Genomic DNA, 18,100 nt, shown 5'->3' on the forward strand with positions numbered 1-18,100 from the left:
GGGTTTTTTTGCTTTTATTTGTGGGTTTTTTAAAAGGAGGAAACCCCCTATACTTTTACTGGTCCAGAAGAGCCACTGAAAGACTGATACCTTGATGAGGCAATAGCTTCTACAGTCCTGGTTTGCATGATAACATAAAAAAAAGCTTAGTTTTCAGGCTTGTTTATACGACTTATTGCATGTTCTTTTCTTTTCAGACTTTTGACGCAAATGACCTGTATCAGGGACAGAATTTCAGCAAAGTTCTCAGCTCTCTTGTGGCTTTAAATAAGGTGACTGCAGGTAAGTAGATTCTGCTTTATCTTGCTGCTCACTTAACAATTACCTTCAACTCACATCAATGTATATTTATACCTGTTGCTGAACAAGCACAGCTTAGTTTTTGTTGCAGTTTCTGTTGTTTCTCTGGGTTCTCTAGTCCCCCCTTCTGCAGAAGGAAGCTTTGTGGTTGAGCTAAGGCTCAGACTTCTTGAACTACTGAAGTGGACTTCTGCTCCAGTCTGTCATTCCCATGTTTGAACAATTTTGTCAAGGTTTTCATTATTCCCTCCCCACTCTCCATTCCCCAGCGTCCTCCTTCTTTGACAGCAACAAAAGGATAGCCAACTTTTTTGATCCCTTAAGCCATGCATGTTTCATGTAAGTAGCAGCTAGAACCACCTACTTCAAGTTCTTTGGTGGGAAGGAGAGAGCTGTAGAAATAGCATATGGTTGAGAGGTATCTGTGCTTCATTGTAGGGTGAGGTTGTGCCAAATAATGCCAATTGGACACAAGGGCAATTGAGATCTACTAACATTGGTGGCCCTTTTTGGCTTCTTGCTGCTCTGTGTTTGGGCTTCACACTCTCAGCAGCAAGTTCCAGTAATGGTCGTCAGGTTAGAGTCTGATGAGAGATTATTTAAAACAGACCATAGTTGATAACTTTTATGTGAGGAGGAAGAAGAAGCTGATAGAGAAGTCAGTGGTGGATCAGCATTATTTCATTGTAATGGTAATAAGTGTCTTGTCACTTCAGTAATACTTCTCTGGTCCATTACAACAGAGACTTTTTTTATGGCTTTCTTTCCCTTTCATCAGCGAACACCCTTTAAGAGTAAGTTTACAACCAAATTCTTTGTGCTAATGAATGACCATGGACTAATATCGTTGACTTCTTTGAAGTGACTTACACCAGTTGAAGATACTTGCATTTGCAGTTAAGGTGAAAGGTGGTATAGACCATTTCAGTACTGCACACTGACAGTAGCTGTCTTTAAAGGGAAGAAAAAGCGCAGTCATTTGGTCCAGACATTGACAGATTAATACCCACATCAGAAAGCCACAATTGTAGCTGGCTTAGAAGGGACCCAGGCTGATCCCTTTCATTGGGGGAGTGGGTGGTGGTCATGATATGGAAACCAGAAATCAAAACTGCATGCAAACTGTGGTGTTGCCTCATTCCTAGCAGCAAGCAGAGCTACATAAATCTTCTAACCCGTTGTTCTTCCAAACCATTTTCTTTTAATTTGGTGACCGTGTAGAAACATTTTAGACTATCTCCCTGTGATAGTATTGGAAGATGGCTTTCAGATCCCTGTCTGGGTCTGCAAGAATTTCAGATATACACAGGTTCTTCTGAGATGGACCTTTGTGCAGTGGAGGCAGTGTGAGTAATGAGCATGAGGACTGATGAAAGGCTGCTATGAATATATACTCCCATCAAAATTTTTAACTTCAGGAGGGGTGGGATCAAGGTACCAGTTGCTGTTTGTAGCCAGATGAGGGGAGAAGAACAGGTGTAGGGAAGTTGAGATACTGGTAGAGAGGAAGAAAGGGTGTTACAGACCCTGGCAATCTTTGGATGGGTAGAAAAGTGAACCTTCTGAGAAAATTACCAGATTAATGTTTTCAAACATGCATGTTGTGTTGCCATTCAAGTTTCTTGAGTTTTTAGCAGTAGAGCTGATTTTTTTTTTCTGATAATAATGCCATTGAGAAATTAATTGAACATGTTTGTGGTATTTTAATGGAAACTTTTATGGATACGTGGGGTCTGCAAGCCTCTTAAGTCTACCAAAAGTTCAAATTGATTTGAAATTATTCAGATATTGGTAAAAATAATTGCAATTTGCATGTGGTTTGTTTGTAGTAATTTTCTTACTTTTCAGTTCAAACAGGCAGTTTCTAATTCAAGCCTCAAAAGGTGCTCTTGTGTTGGTGTATTAGCTCTGCTATTGCAAAATAGAAAATTTTGCACATCAGGCAACACTAAAAAAAATTCTAGGGTGGGATGTTTTAGGGTTGCCCAGAGGCTGGGATGCACTGCTGTCAGTCAGCCTAATCCTGTTTCCCTAGGTGAGCTGTGTTAAGGCATAATGCTGGATTTGGTGGCGTGTCTGTTCTTCCACTTGGCTGCAGTTAGGAAACATAGCAAACTGGACATGTAGATGTTACAGGTTGCTTTTAATCCTTAAGTTCCATTAGTCACAGATAGTTACAGCAACTTGAAAGTTTTTGGGAGCCTCAGAATTAGCCACAAAGTTGGGATTTACAAATGAAGCCTATGATTGTAGTATCATAGAATGGTTTGGGTTGGAAGGGACCTTAAAGATCGTCTAGTTCTAACCCCTCTGCCATGGGCTGGGACACTTTCCACTACACCAGGTTGGTTTAGTCTGATTTCTTGCCTGGCTGCAAAGATGTATGCCCTTTCTGTAATGGACTTTAATTGCTGGTGTTTATATTGATACAGTAGCCTTTAAATGCTTTTAGGAAAGCAGGCTCACAAAGTGTGAGGTCTTTTGTGACTTCAATGTGTGATGATGCTATTCATACAAAATACGCAACTCTAATATGAATAGTTCTAATATTGCACTATTTGACATGGGAATGTGTATTTATAGATTGGGGTTTTTTTGGAGGATAATGATTTTCAAAGGAAAACAGTGACTTTTTAAAAAAAGATGCACCTGAAGAAGGTCTTTCCCGCTCAGTCACTGTGGACTTGGAGCATCCTTTGTCAACGCTTCTGTGCTTGTTGTCAATCTCAAACCCTTTCCTTCCTCCTGCATGTCAGCCCCTGTTGGATGCCGTGCTGAATTTGAAAGGCTTTCCAGTTAAGTTGAATCCAGTTGTCCCTTCAGGTTTGAAGTGGAATGGCAGATATGCCTTGTTCACCAGTCTCCTCATGGAACTGAGCCTGTATGTGTTATTTCCCTTGGACCAAAATGAACTCGGACTTGCATAATATCATGGTCTGCTTTAGTCTGACAGTAACTAATATGAAACTGTAGTTGTGCGCATGTACCTCTGATATGGAAGTCAAGTGTTGGAAGCAAAGCAGGCTACTAGGAAAGAGAGTAACGGAGGCATAAAAACCAGGAGAGCAGTTGGCATGCTTGTGTAATCTTGTGAAAACATCTAGTTTTGGGACAGAAAATACTGCACTGCTTTCAGGGCTCTTTGAAGCTCAGATGCTTACTGAATGATTTCCTTGTATGTGGGGAAAATGAGGAAAAGGAGTGACTCGCCGTACTCATGGAAAGGAGCAGTGTTTGCTGTAACACGTCACCCATGCAAGGGCCCTGGGAGCATCCCTCTCCTGGGGCCTTGGCTGCGAGGACTGGGGAGCTGGTGCAGCCAGAAGCAACCCCTGTCCCACCGTAACGCTGGGGGAGGGGCTCAGCAGTGCTGCAGCCTGGCCTCGGTCTGGCTGTGGCCTGCTATTCTGGACAAGGACACCCCACCTGTGGGTGGGCTGACATTCCATCCCCAGGGAGGTGCCCAGTGTCCAGGGCTTGGGGCTGCTGTGCCCCAGCTGCACTGCTCCTGGCTGGAGTGGTGGGATGAGCTCTGCCCTGCCACTCCCTTGATGCCTCCCAGCTCACAGGGACCCCAGCAGCACTCAGACAGCATGTTGGGTGAACATCTCAAATGGGTGTGCTTCTCAGAGGAGAGACCTTGAAGGAGGGGAGAGGTTTTGGGAGGGTGTTGTTTTTTTGAGCAAGCAGCTTTCCTCCTTTCTACTCCTCTTATCCCTCCCCCTCCCTCCAAAGAAGAAGAAACAGCTTAGTTGGCAAAAAGGGATGAGACAAAGGAACACAGGAAAAAAGACAGTGGAAGGAATGTTTTAATTGAGAAGGAGATGGGGTGGGAGGAGAGCTAAGAAACAGATGTGGCTGGCTTTACTTCAAGCAAGTTTTATGCATTCAAAATTCTTGGCCATTAGCTAAAATGATGCTGGTTAATTACCTTTAAATGGACTGGCAGTGAGTAAGAATGGAGAAATAAAACCCTAGCCCTCCTCTTCCTCAACAGCTCAAATGGTTTTCATGCCTGTGTGGGGAAGAAACTGCCAGTATCTCAGGATTTCAGATTATTTTTATTTTTTATTATATATTATCTGTAATATATTTATTAAATATTATATATTTTTTTAATCTTGAATTATTCAGCAACTGCAGATACATCAAACCTCCTTTAAGCATGTCCGTTTTACAGAGGTAAGCAGAAGATACATGCAGATTTCTTAGTATCTAATTTTTTTTTCCTTCCCTCTTGCAGACATAGGGCTGGGCAGTGACTCTGTATGCGCACGGCCCTCATCTCATCGAATAAAATCTTTTGATTCTCTGGGATCCCAGTCTTTACACAGTAGAACTTCAAAACTCTTTCAGGGACAGTATCGGAGTTTGGTAAGTTCAAGAAGAAATGAAACATACTGTGGTGATACTTTTTTTTTCTTTTGACAAGATTTATAAGTGAACGATAGTGTAGCAAAGTAACTGTTTTTTCTCTTTCACCTCTGTGTTTCAAGCCTGTGACATTCTATTTTTGCAGCTTTTCTTATGATGTTCCAAAATATATGCAGCTTCCTGTGAAATTCTAATTATTTTTTTTCCTCACTTACTGCTCCATGTTGTCTGCATACACAGTATCTTCTTTTCAGTATAAGGACTTGCTCTTCCAAAGGCAAAAATCTCATTTTCTCCATGTCTGAGTTTAGGGATGATGATTGAAGGAGAGTCAGATCTCAGCAAAGGTGGTACTTTAAATGTTGGCAGTATTGGTAGTTATTGCAGTTTTCTGTTATGTTTCAAGGTGAATCCTTCAACCAGCCTTCAGGTAGCTGAGTGGTGTGGGTAGTTGTTACACGGTATGGCTGAGGTCAGGATGGAGTACTGTATTGAAACTAACTGTGGTGAAAGGTGCTTTTACTGACTAAAAGGTTTGCAAGAAGGGTTCAGATCCCTATTGTAAACTGCTTTTTTCCATGCTTGAAGGAGGCAGTTTTGAACTATGTGATGATTACTACATGAAACTTGAAACACAGTACTCAAGCTTTCTTAGGTGTGGTTTGGTGTGTTTTCTTTGGTAGCAGAGCCCATGCAAGTTCTTGCCCTAGGCCACTAATTCCAGCTCTCACTCTGCTGTTCGCAACCCACTCAGTTTTGCTGATGCAACTTTGTGGGACTAGCTGTTAGCTGGATCATGGAAGTAATCAGAGTTTTAAAGTATTTTTATCACTTTGGTGATCTGAGTGGCTCTGCAGAAAGTTGCAAAGGGTCAGAGAAGTGCAAGAAGGAGGGAAAGAGAGCTAGTGGCCAAACTGGGAAATTACTAGGTTGGTTTTGCTGCTGTAGTTGATCAGTTTGGAACTGTTCTCACCAAATTTGTACTTGGTTTCCTCTACTGGAGAGCCATCCTGGCAGAGGAGAGGGACTGTAATTGATGCCACTGTGCAGTGTTGGTGCTTATTTTGTAGCTTTTTACTGGCCACTATGGCAAAACTTTTTCTTTTGCTGAGTAGTCATAGTGGATGAGTGCACATGGTGTACAAGCAGAGCACTGAGGCACTTGTTTGAAAATGTGGCAGTCTAATTGCTGAACATTGTGACTTGCAGCATATCGGGGCTTTCTGCACGTTTTCAGAGGTGTTTGCCCTCGTTTTCCTACAGTTTCTCAGCCACTAAAAGTCTGATTGTTAAATTAAGTTGTGATACAGTAACGATTGCTGTAGATACGAATTAAGCTGACATGTTAAAAATACCAGTGACATTATGCAGTACATCTTTTTAATCATCTAAACTATATAGACAACATGTATTCTTCTATCTGGACAGGTGACTAGGATTGCTGACACAGTCATTTTCTCATTAAGTTACTGCTTTAGTTACACAGGTATTGATCCTTACTTATGATGGAGGCAGATATGATTTATAGTCTGTTCTCTCAGTTCCAGTGCAGTGGATTGTATTTGAATTATTTAAAGCTCTCCAAATATTTAGGGTATTTTAGCATGAAAGTTTGTCCTAACTGTCATGAAATGCTTGAATGATGCAAATATTCAAGATGGACATCTAAGAACAAAATGTTGAAATTGAACTTCACTAATTTGAAAGACTTCTTTAGAGTTGCTATTAACATTTAGTTGTTACAATAGCGCAATAATCTCTCTTCCCATCTGTCATGGGGATGAATTTATGTATTATCTGTGTGTGTGTATGTATATATATATATGAACAGCTGCAAGTCTGACATGCTGCAGACTTGCAGCTATGCTAACCTTGAGGCAGATGATTTGTGAGTACTTATTCAAGGTAAATTGCCTAACTGTTTCTTATGTTTTGTGGAAGAACACTGTCCTCCATTGGCAGGTCATGGAGACTTGCATATTCAGGTGTGGAACCTTCCAACATTACCTTTTACAGGGAAAAAAAAATCCAACCCCAAATGTTTTTAAGCTGCAGACTCTATTTATATCCAGAATTAAATTAAACCAAACTGCATTCCATCCTCCTCCCAACCAGAAAGCTTTAGAAAAAAATCCCCCTCTAATGTAAATCTGTTGTTTCTTCGTAGTTGCCAAAGGCAGTTTCAATTTATACTATATATAGAAAATAGAATTTGGTTTTCTGGAAGAGTAAGAATTATTCTCATTTTAACTCTGTTACTCTCTTCTGATTTGAAGGGGCTGTAATAAGACAGTATACTCCCTGGACTGATACAAATCTATAGTTTTAAAATGACAGAAATACTGGAAATGGCAAATCATCCCTTACAAATGCTTGGAGTAGAAATGTGTGGGACGTGTGGAAGAGAGGCTGTTGCCATTTTATGGATACTTCTGTTTTGTTCATGGAATAATTGTTCAAATCTCTAATGTGATCTTTTTGTTCTTTTTCTCACTTACTAGGACATGACAGATAACAGCAACCATCAGTTGGTGGTGAGAGCAAAATTTAATTTTCAACAGACAAATGAAGATGAACTTTCTTTTTCAAAAGGAGATATTATTCATGTTACAAGAGTGGAAGAAGGAGGCTGGTGGGAAGGAACTCTAAATGGCAAAACAGGGTGGTTTCCAAGTAACTATGTACGAGAAATAAAATCAAATGGTGAGTTTTCAAGGAGATCATATTTACATAAATTCTTTTGGTAGAGATTGATAGTTGCTTGATTGCTTAAAAATGGTAATGCTTTTTGTTTAAGCATGACTGTGTTTACTGAACTTCATTCACAGCAATCATTAATGCTCATGAACTCCTATTGCCTCACCCCTACTTGTTATATAGGGTGCTCTAGGACTGAGGAATCGACAGTAAGCATGCAGAAGACTCCTCCATTCTGTTTGCTTGTCTGTGCGTCTCTCACAGTTGGGCTGCTCTGACTTCCTCGGTCTGAATTCCTAGACTGTTGGATTTTGGCTCTGATGCTGACATAATTTGAATTGGTGATTTGGCTTTTGAATAGTGAGAGATTTCCTGCAAATCTCTTTAAAAAAAAAAAAACAAAACCAAAACTCAATCTAAAACAAACCCTGCAAAACCAACCACAAACTCTACGCCAGAAAATCTCTGCACAAGTCCCATTACTTCAAAGCAAACAATTGCAGGAAAAATCCCCAATTCTACCAAAATCTACTAAAAGTTAGAGACAGGTTTTGAAAGGTAATGTATTTGTGATTTTTCTTTTTCTTTCTTGTTTATAGGCCTTCACCTTTCCTTTATACAGGCTTCACTCTTCCACTGAAGTTTTATTTTGAACTTCATACAGAGAAAGTGTTTTCTGTAAACGTCATCTTCACGACCGAATGTGTGAGCTAACATTGCTTTTTAATTTAGTAGGACCTTGTGATGGGTGACATCTTTTTTTTTTTAATTTTTTCTCTCCACACCATCCCCCTTTATCCCCCCCAGCCCAGTCTGTGCTTACTTTCAGAGATAGGGATAAACCTGGTAGGATAAAACTACCCAGGGACTCTCTGAGAGACTTTACAACTCTTCCCTTTTCACAGCTCCAATGAAAACACATGTTTTCTGGGCCATGCTAAAATCATTGGCATTAATTTTATTTTTTTTTTAGGCAGCCATACCGATGTATGATTGCCAAGTGAAGTTGTAAGGGTAAAACTTCATTTTTAAAATTCTTTCTCTTCCGGTTGTATCCTCTTTACTCTCTTCCTTGATTTGCAATCTACAGTCTGTTTTTTGTAGAATGCTAGAGACTTAGATCTGTAACTTCATTGTCATTTTCAACTAGATCCTCTTGGACAGTCATGATTTAAGTTCTTCAGAGATCTGAAAAACAATTCCTGAAGCCCGTTTTTTCTTGTCTTTGGTGTTGTAGCAGTCTGTCAGCCATGACTATTCTCTTGTCTCATCATTATTCATTTAAAACGTTGCTTCAGAGGTCAGCTTTGGATTTCATCAGTTTTGATCTCTTCTGACTCCTGAGACTGGATCTTGGGTCAGCAGTCAGGCTCCTGAATGAAACTGGCTTTTAACATAAAACAAATGAGAACTGAAAGTTGCCAGCAACTGAAATTAAGGTTGTTCTTGGGTTTTTTTAAGAATATTTCACCTAAGTGAAGTAACTCTCCTAAACAGAAATGCCAACAAGCTGTAGGGCTGAGGTTAATACCAGCTGCAGTTTGATTCCTACCAGTCCTCGCATCCTGGTCTGATTCCTGGGGGCTGACATGACCTGCTTCTACTCCATGGTTTAGTTTTTACTTCTCACCATCAGAAAAGTTTTCTATAAAGTTCTTCTTTTCCCTCTGCTGTATAGGCATGTTCCCTGTGCTGCAAGGGCTTGTGCTCCTGGATTCTGTCAGACTTCTTGTGTTCTTGGAGTGCTCTCATATGTTCAGTTGCTTCTGTGGAAGGAAATACAGGCCTATGTTTTTTCTCGGGAAGCTGAGTTACTGCTTGTTTTCCCTGCATTTACTGACTGTTACAAAGTGAAAATGACTGACCTGTAGCACTAGCTTTCTCTGTTCTCCTTTTTAAAGACTGTTACTATGTTTGGCCTTTTCCACTATGTTGTGGAACTTCACTTGTCTTCTGTGGTTTCAAACATGGATGTAGCTAGTTCTCTTACTGCCAAATCGGCACAGCAGGTACTCCTTTATCAAAATACTAGTTTTAACTTGCTTTAATGTCTTTCGTAGGTATGTTTGAATTGTCTGAAGTTGACCTTTTATAATGAGGATGGGGGGGTAGAGGGAAGCATGACATATTAAGAGCTTCTTGATGTCTGCTAATAACTCTTCTGAGTTGCAGATCAGCTTTCCCACTTGGTGAATGTATGTGATGGAATGTTTTGTTTGCTCTTACTCTTATGTCCATGTTGTATTTCAGCTGGTGACCTGACTTCTAGTTACTTTTGTTTCTTTTTCTGTGTTTTGAGTCACCGTAGTGTCACCGTAGTATTTGTGATATTTGATCTTGTCAATTTGCATCTACTTTTCTTGGTCTTCCTTGAGATGCCCCTAATTCTTAAAAGGCTTGTCATTCTTGTGAGCCTTTTTACCCTTGCACCGTCACTGGTGCGAATCCTGTTTTTACACATATTTTGAAGTTTACTGAGTTCTTACTTAGTTTGTTGTTCTCATTTTGCAATGCTCTTTTTTTCTTGGTTGTTTCCAGGAATTTGTTATGAACATTTGTTCTCAAGTGATTTCTTCCTTGTGGGTATTGTAGAAGGTGCTAGAGAGAGAGGGACTTCTCTGTAACTCTCCTCCCTTCTGTATCAAAGTACATTGTCACTGTGTCCTGAGGTTAGACTTGTTGTTCTGTTGTCCTTGTTGAAACAAGAATGTAGTACTGTTTACCACAAAGCTCTGAAGTTACATGAATGGCTCTGGTAGAGGTTCATGAGAAGTTTTGTCTGTTATATGTATGTGTTGACAGTCTCTGTTGCACTCCTGTGCCCCTGCTCTTTTTTGCTAGTCTTCATTAGACTGGTTGACATTTCTTGAGTTGATAGTCTTTCACTGTCCTTTTTTCTTGACTTACTGGCAACTGTATGTACGTTACTGTAAGATTTTTTCCTAATTTAGAAGTACTGTAAGTGCCCTCATGCTTTAAGCATGAGGTTGAAACACAACAGTGCCTTTTTTTCCTGATTTATTTCAAAATGATTTAGTAGAACTTGCTGTCTTGCAAACTCAAATTCAAAATGTGTTTTCTATCAGCATTACAATGAATTTATTTTAAAAAAGATCAGGATAGGTTTGTTGAAATACTTGCTCTTGATTAAGGTCTTGGGAACAAATGTTCATCCTGGACATCTAACTGGTTTTCACAGTACTCTGTAAAGTGTTCTGGCATTGGCAGTATGATTCCACCCTTCTTTCTTCTCTCAAATGGGGCTGAAAGTACAGCAGTTAGTTACCTATACAGAATTCTTAACACTTAGCATTTTTGATGATGTTTTGGAGATTCTGGATGTTTTGATTATTTGGAGAGTTCCTGGGAAATGGTGAGTTTGATTAAATAAATCTCTTCAGTCTGGCATAACCAGACTTTGGCAAACTGGGTAAGAAGAAAGGGAAAGTTCTTCATGGATGTGTGTTTTTGTTTTAATTCTCACAAAATTCATAGCTATTAGATGTTTAGATAAATGGATTTTTGTTGTAAATTGGTATCCTTTAATGCCAGATAGCTTGTATGGTTGATCTGAAGTTAGATATTAAAGACAAGGAGGAAGGAGCTGCTTGGTAACGGGAACTGCCTTTACCCACACTGCTTTCTTAAAAATTTTAGAAGTAAACTACATTGTGTATAGTTGTACAAGCAGAGTATGTTACATGATAAGGTATCTCCATGTAGCTAATAAAACATTGCAATGCTGTGCCCATGCTGTAACTTGTTTGTGTAGCTATGCCAGAATGATTAGTGTTAGCACAGAATGCTAATACATGTATGAGGTGAGCTATGAATGGTTGTAGGACAGATACTGAGATTACTGAGCAAAGCACAGCATTTAGTTTTCTTAGGCTGGACAATAATTCTGTGGTTTGGGGGGAATAAATTTGGCTGAGATGCAAAATGATTTTTATTTTGCTTTTGCGTGTGTTTTCTTTCCTCCCCCTTCCTCCCAACCAAAGGGGAAAAAGAAGATCTGTTTGAAATTGTGGTACTTATGATCAAACTTACAAATAGGAAAAAAACCCCATAGTAATAGTTTCTTTTCAGGTATGTGCTCAGATACACTGTAAGGTCAAAAAGATGGTCCATTTTTCTCTCTCCCTCCTTCCCTGTGTGCATGTTTTCATTTTCCTTCTTAAACCTTTTAACATTTTACCTGTTTTTCTTTTTAAAAAGCTCTTTGATCACTAGTCAGGAAGTACTTTGAAATGAGAGGACTTTTATTTTTATTCTGCCATGCTCTTACATGTGACATAGGATAAAAGATTTATACTGTGTAAACTTGTTAGATATTTGACAGCGTGGCCTTTGCGAGTTTATTACTTACATAAAACAGAGCAGTGATGGTGAAGGTGTAGGTGGAGTCTTGTCTCTTATAGTGCTGCTTCTGTCTCGAACAGTAGAGAGATTTGGAGACATAGTTTTGAGAGTTCCCTTGCATTAAAAAGAATAGTGGTTAGCCAGAATGGGATGCAGTTGCTTAGCTACTGTCAGATGTTAATCACTTTTTTTTTTTTAAAAAATCACATGGTCACTTGCTGGGTTTTATAAAAATGTAATCAATTTATATGACATGAGATTATGCAGAAGGAAATACAGCTTTGAAAAATTACATTTGCTATGTCACAAAGTTTTAATTCTAATTATTCACAGAAATTAATGTGTCATTACTGTTCTAGCCTATCTTTTCTTACACTTTTTTGACAGTTATGTTAGTATCAGGCCCAGAGCAAATTAGTGGTTCTTCTGGTTGGATGTTAATAAATAAATAAAAATCAGTGGGGGAAAAGGCTCAAGTGTAGTGGAAGAGCAGAGTATCTGCTGTTTCCATCCTGTGGTGTGTGAGGGAAGGACAAGATCCACTTGTAGCTTTGGAAAAAGAATGAAGAAAAGAAAAACCCACAAAGAATGCTAGTTTTGCTTTCCCCCTTCAGGTGTACGTGGTTGGGTAAAGCGTACCTGTTGCCAAGTGTTACTCTACAGACATAAATAGAGTAGAGGTTGGGACCAATGAATGCTACTAGGGAGGAAGTGTTGGTAGTGTCCCCATTGCAGAATAGAGCATGTTGCAGCGATGCCTGAGTCGACTGGGAACAAGTTTGGGTCTGCCCTCCTCATACTGGACTTGAACCAATTAGTGTAGAGAGACAGAGCTGGCTTGTCGCACTTCACTAATAGGGACCATCTAGCTTTCGGTGTCCCAGCTGGTACATCTTTCCTCCTGCACTGTAGGATGAAATAGTCTAAATCACATCTTACACACCATAGCCTAGTAACGGCAGAAACACATGGTGATGTTCTTGCAGCAGTAGGGTTGCAATACTTTACTAAAGGATGTCTTGAAGCAGTGCGTTGTGAAGTAGACTGTTGCATGAAAATGAATGTGACAGAGGTAGAGAATGTGAGCATGACAAGTAATTTGAAGGCAAGTAAAATAAATACTTGCATGTAAATGAAAAAAGAATGAAACAAAATGTTGGGAAGGATTGGGTAAATTGTCCTTTTACAGTCACTTAGAAAGGTAGATGCTTGTAAAGGATAACACAACTTGCATTTTAGAAAGTTGATGGCATCTTATGTACTGCTTAGGGAAAGGTTACAGAAGCAGCTGCTCTAAGTTGTTTTGGTGCTACTGAGAATAATTATTTGCTGGAAGAATAACGTTAAGAAGCCTATGCCAAACTCGGTCTCCACCCAAAGATGATCTGTTAAGTGAGTTCTATCTGGTTTATCACTAGCCACTAGACACTTCAAAGCACTATCAAGTGTATCTGAGTGCAGCTGACCGTAATGCTTTGATCAGGAAAGAAACTGATAGTGGTAACTTTAACTCTTGGTATCAGTCATCAGCTGAATACAGTCTCTTCCAGTACTTGAGCAGATCGTGTTTGTTTTGGATATGATCATATGCTGTGCTTGTTGATGTGTTTTTAGTGTTAATGTAATGGATGGGTGACTGAAGGGGAGAATCTTCTGTACGGGAAAACCTGGTGTTTGGCTCAAGTCTCTCTCTTCCAGTGCTTTGAGAAACAGAGGAGTTGGTTAGGGGAGTGGGCAGGGTGCCAGAGTATTTTGCTAATGTTTTGGAAACCTATGGACTGCATAGACCTATGGAACTATAAGACCGGTATAAGTTACCAGTATGCTGAGTGGGCATGACACCTGCTTGAAATGTTTAATGAATTATGCCTGTATGTTTGCCAAAGTACTGTAATGTCCTGTCATGAAGGATGATAACATTTATCTTTGTTTATGCTAAGGAAGTGATTTCTTATGTGCAGGATCAGGATTTTCTTTTGTGTAATGCATTGTGCAATAAGTTGATTACAACAAGAATGTTTCTTATTCCTCCTCATGAGCAAGACAGTGCTTGGAGGCAGAATACCAGACATGATGGACAGCTGGACTGATTTGCTGTGTCTAATTCTGTGTTTCTGCAATAGAAAAGGCTTTTGCATTTTAAAAGCTGAATGTTGTTTGTGACTGTTCAGGCGAAATTGTTTGACTGTGTGATTCTTTTTTGTGTCTTGTTTTTAAATCTCAATTTGATCGTGTGTCTCTGATGGATAATTTAATCAGATGAACGGTTGGTAATATAAATGACTGAGGAAAAAATCTCCCACTTCAGCAGCTTAGGAAGAGAAAATGTTAGGGGCAGAGATGTGTTTTTAGACCCTTTAAAGATAACAAACTAGCTGGAAGAAGAGCCAGATTTCTATGACTGGCCAGCTTTCTCCAGATTAACAGGGGTCAGACATCTGTATTATGAGAAAACTTACTTTGACTTTTTGCTTTTTCTTAAATAACTCCTTTCTGGTGCATGACTGATAAGCCTTTACATATTTGGTGAACCTGAAAGTCACTATAAATTGAAATAGAAGTCAGAGCTTCTGTAGAGAATGAAAGCAAATTACCAAGTTTGTGTAAACGACAGGTTTATCATTCAGTACAAAAAACCAAATTGTAATTTCCCCATAAATGAGTACCACTATATGTGAATATATAAATGGGTAGCCATCCATACAGCATGACTTTAGGTGCTGTTTTCATGCTGAGTGTTTGATGACAAGTCTGCTTGGGTTTATGGTTTTGCTCTAAGGGGATGGGAGGAGTCCTGTCATTTGGAATTGCTTGACTGTATAGCAAGCATGTATGTACTGCAGGTGGCTGAGAGCGTCGGCGTTCCCAGCTAAGTGCTGGGGCTAATGGTTTTTGTGCTGTCTGTCAGCTTATAGCTGACTTGGGAGCTGGGGTGGGCAGGGGATATGAACCAAAAGGATTTTACTGTCATCTCTGAACATAGTAAGGAGAAATGTTTTTGCCCGTGTTTGACAGTCTTAAGACCATATTTTATTTTTAGAATAGCTTCTTTGAGGGGAGTTCCAGTGAAATACAGAGAAAATCCCCTTAAAGATAATACCACTTGCGTGCTTTTGGGGCCTGAGCTGCTCCTTGCAGACTGCTAGCTAAAGCCTCAGGACCCATTGGCCTGCTGGGTGCTCCTGGCACTGGAGGCGAAACTGTGGCCTGCATCTGTAGTCAGCTCCCCTGAGAGTGCAACACCCATGGGACTGCAGCTGGGCAGCCTGAAAGAAGCACTAGATTAGCCAGGGTACAGTCTAGCAGAGGCTGGTACCACACGAGCTGTTCTGCTTATGGTGGTGTTTCCCTGGTCAGCTTTACTGTCCGTGGGGATAGCAGGGCCCTTGGCCTGGCTGACTGGGCTTCCCCTGGAAAGGCGGGTCTGTGTTGGAAACTTGCATAATTTATTCTTAGTGGCCTGAGGTATCGGGTAAACTAGAGCTAAATTATTCATATATCTTTATTAAAATGTGTTTGAAACAGGAGCGTGCTTTTAAAATAAAGGTAAAACTTCCAGTAGGTATGTTTTGATGATGCTTTTTTCGGGATTTTTGTTGGTTTGTGGAGTTTTTTTGTTTGTTTACAATTTGCAATTTTACTGTTCAGATGCAAATTCAGTGCTTATTTGAAATTTGCATGTTAGACAAGCCTACTTATTTAAAAAACAAATCAAAACACCATAATGTCCTGATAAATACAGCCTCACAAGCATTCTCGTTTAAAGTGCTGAGAGGTCGAAAAGAGACGGTGTAAGTCTTACTTACTGTTTCTCCAGCAGCAGCATGGTGCTTTTGATTGTCTCTCCCATCATCTTTGCTCCTCTTCGATTGACTTAGAGCAATGGTGGAGGTAGGAGGGGAAGCTTTAGGAGTGTGCTTTCTGTACCTCTCCATTCTGGGAGTCAGCACTTGGGTAACTTAGGACTGTTGTTTTGATCTCACAGACTTAATTGTCCTTCCAGGAAAAGTGTGCATTACTGAGTAGATTCACTATGGGATACAGGAAGGATTGCATTTATTGTTCTGATGGACTCTCTTCTCAAGTACATAAGCTTTTTTTTTTTTTACTTAACATTGAAAGTAACTTTTTAAAAAAGCTAGTTTTCAGAGATAAGCATTGGGTAAGTCACTCTACTACTTGTGTAGTTTTTTGATTCTCTATTTCAACCAGACTGAGTATGAAGTCGTGCCTCTAGTATGTTCAGCTTTAGTCACTTGCTTTTACAGAGTTCATTAAACTGATATTAAAATTAATACAACTTTTGTTTGAAATTGTGTGTGGTGTTTGGAAACGCTTGGGTTCTTTAATTGCAATCTGTCATAGTTTCGTTTTTGTTTTTTAAAAATCTGGAAAAGCTAATTTTACTAACTGATTTTTGGGTTCCAGGAAAAAGAATGGGAGTTTTTCTGCCTGCCTTCATTGAGGCTAGAGTTTCATTTTCAACATATGAACCATATTGTTTCTTTACCAGTAGTGTCAAGCACAAGTATGTTTCTCAGTGAAGCACTATTTTCACTGTATCTTATTGAGAAATATTTTAAAGCAGTTTGTTTGACCTCTAGTGTTGAGCTATGAAATTGCACCCCTTTGACCTCAGAATATCTTACATTTCAGAAAAACCGGTCTCCCCCAAATCAGGTACACTGAAGAGTCCACCTAAAGGCTTTGATACGTCTGCAATTAACAAAAGCTATTACAATGTGGTGAGTGATCCTTTTTCCTCCGTGTGAGCTGTTGTATGTGGTAGAATATCATTTAACTAAATGCTCTTACCTGTGCAAAAAATTTGGCAGTGTTGTCAGAGCCTTACGGCTGAAATTAGATAGGAGTTTTATAAATTCTCATATGAACAGTATCCTAATTAGTTTAATAGACTCATACATACAGATTCTTAAGCATGATGCAAAATTATAGTCTAAAGTGAATAATAGGCATTTATGTAATATATTATGCTCATTTTATTTGCTTTACTAGTTGTGGATTTCCCTTTTCTCCCCCATCCCCCAAATATGCAATCTGTCTTCCCCAGTCTCTATGAATTCGTGAAATCTTGCTGTGTTAAAGTAATTAAGAATATTTTTGCCCTTTTTGTTAAACAAGGGATGGAATATTTTGAAAGAATTTGCATCTTTTGTATTCATGCTTATAAATCAACTTGATGATTAACTTCAGGAATCTCTCCCATACACTGATGGATGGATTTCACAGTAAAAGTGGTATAGCTAGTGTCAGCCATTAACACACCCTCAGGAATTCTTAACCTAGTACTCAGACCTCTTTGGTAGATGCATGTAAGAAACATACCAAACTGTTTTTTAACCTGTTGTAACCATTTTGAGAATCCTTTATTTACTAACAGTAGATATATTGGGAAACAAAAAGCATCTTACTGGTTTTGTTAACCACTGCACCCTGCTGGTGTAAAACCAAAACATAATTTCTTTCCCTTTTCTTTGAAGCAGCTTCATTGTTCTTAATTTTATCCGTCAGTTTTTAGTAGGGATCATATAGCATAGTTCTATGCTTTCATCTTTTGTGGTTGTGGTATGAATAATATCAGCCACCTGGAAGAACAGTGCTGTTTTGTATATAGTCCCCTAATTGAAAACAATGAAACAATCTTCTGCTCCTCTCTCTGGCTTGTTCAGTGCCTCTGATGGTAGCTGTAATTCCATGGTAAAGGGAGGGCTGCAGTTTTTTGGCTGTTGTATCCCACACCTGCTAGTCATGATGGAAAGTACCTGTGCAGGTACACCTTCCTTCAAACTGCTAGAAATAATGATCTTACTGTGGTACATCCAGCAACAAAATATTGGATAGTTTTCCTTTTTATTTTTGTTTTTCACTGTATCTCTTTATAGTCTTTTTTTTCCAAAGTTGCTGTAGAGTGTAGTAGCAAATATGTCTTCTCTATTGTTTTGACGTTAAAACCTATGTTTTTCAAGACAAGTAAACTGAGGTGAATGCAACAAAGGAGAGGATTTAGTCCCTCCACTAGGCAGAAGACTTCTTAATTAAGTTTATATCTGTGTTGAGTTTTTAATCAAAATAAATTGCAGCTGTCTTGAACAGTCCTTTAGATTTGGATTGGTTTTGCTTTTTTTTGAGGGGGAGTGTGGTGGTTTTGGTTTGGTTTTTGGTGGGTTTTTTTGAAGTGCTTGGTAATTACGTGCCTCTCTATATAATCTTACATTGTTATTTCCCTGACAGATCTTAATATGATGAAAAATGAGTTGCAGCTGTTTAACAGAGGGCTTAACTAAAACTCTAGTTTGTGTCCAAAATGAATTGAATCTTGTTGTATATTTTACTTCGTAGGGGTGAT

The 18,100-nt window shown here is 39.3% G+C and overlaps 1 protein-coding gene across 4 annotated transcripts in view; it reads left to right on the forward strand.

Moving 5' to 3' along the window:
* Nucleotides 1-18,100, forward strand: part of ARHGEF7 (Rho guanine nucleotide exchange factor 7) — a 125,851-nt gene that overhangs the window by 49,856 nt on the left and 57,895 nt on the right. For all 4 annotated transcript variants that reach the window (XM_037375897.1, XM_037375895.1, XM_037375898.1 and 1 more), the window contains exons 3-6: nucleotides 198-282; nucleotides 4,544-4,674; nucleotides 7,176-7,377; nucleotides 16,390-16,478. In XM_037375897.1, the coding sequence (XP_037231794.1) occupies nucleotides 198-282; nucleotides 4,544-4,674; nucleotides 7,176-7,377; nucleotides 16,390-16,478 (507 nt within the window). The remainder of the gene's footprint in view (nucleotides 1-197; nucleotides 283-4,543; nucleotides 4,675-7,175; nucleotides 7,378-16,389; nucleotides 16,479-18,100) is intronic.

Source organism: Falco rusticolus, chromosome 2 (genome assembly GCF_015220075.1).
Source record: "Falco rusticolus isolate bFalRus1 chromosome 2, bFalRus1.pri, whole genome shotgun sequence".
Lineage (NCBI taxonomy): Eukaryota > Metazoa > Chordata > Aves > Falconiformes > Falconidae > Falco > Falco rusticolus.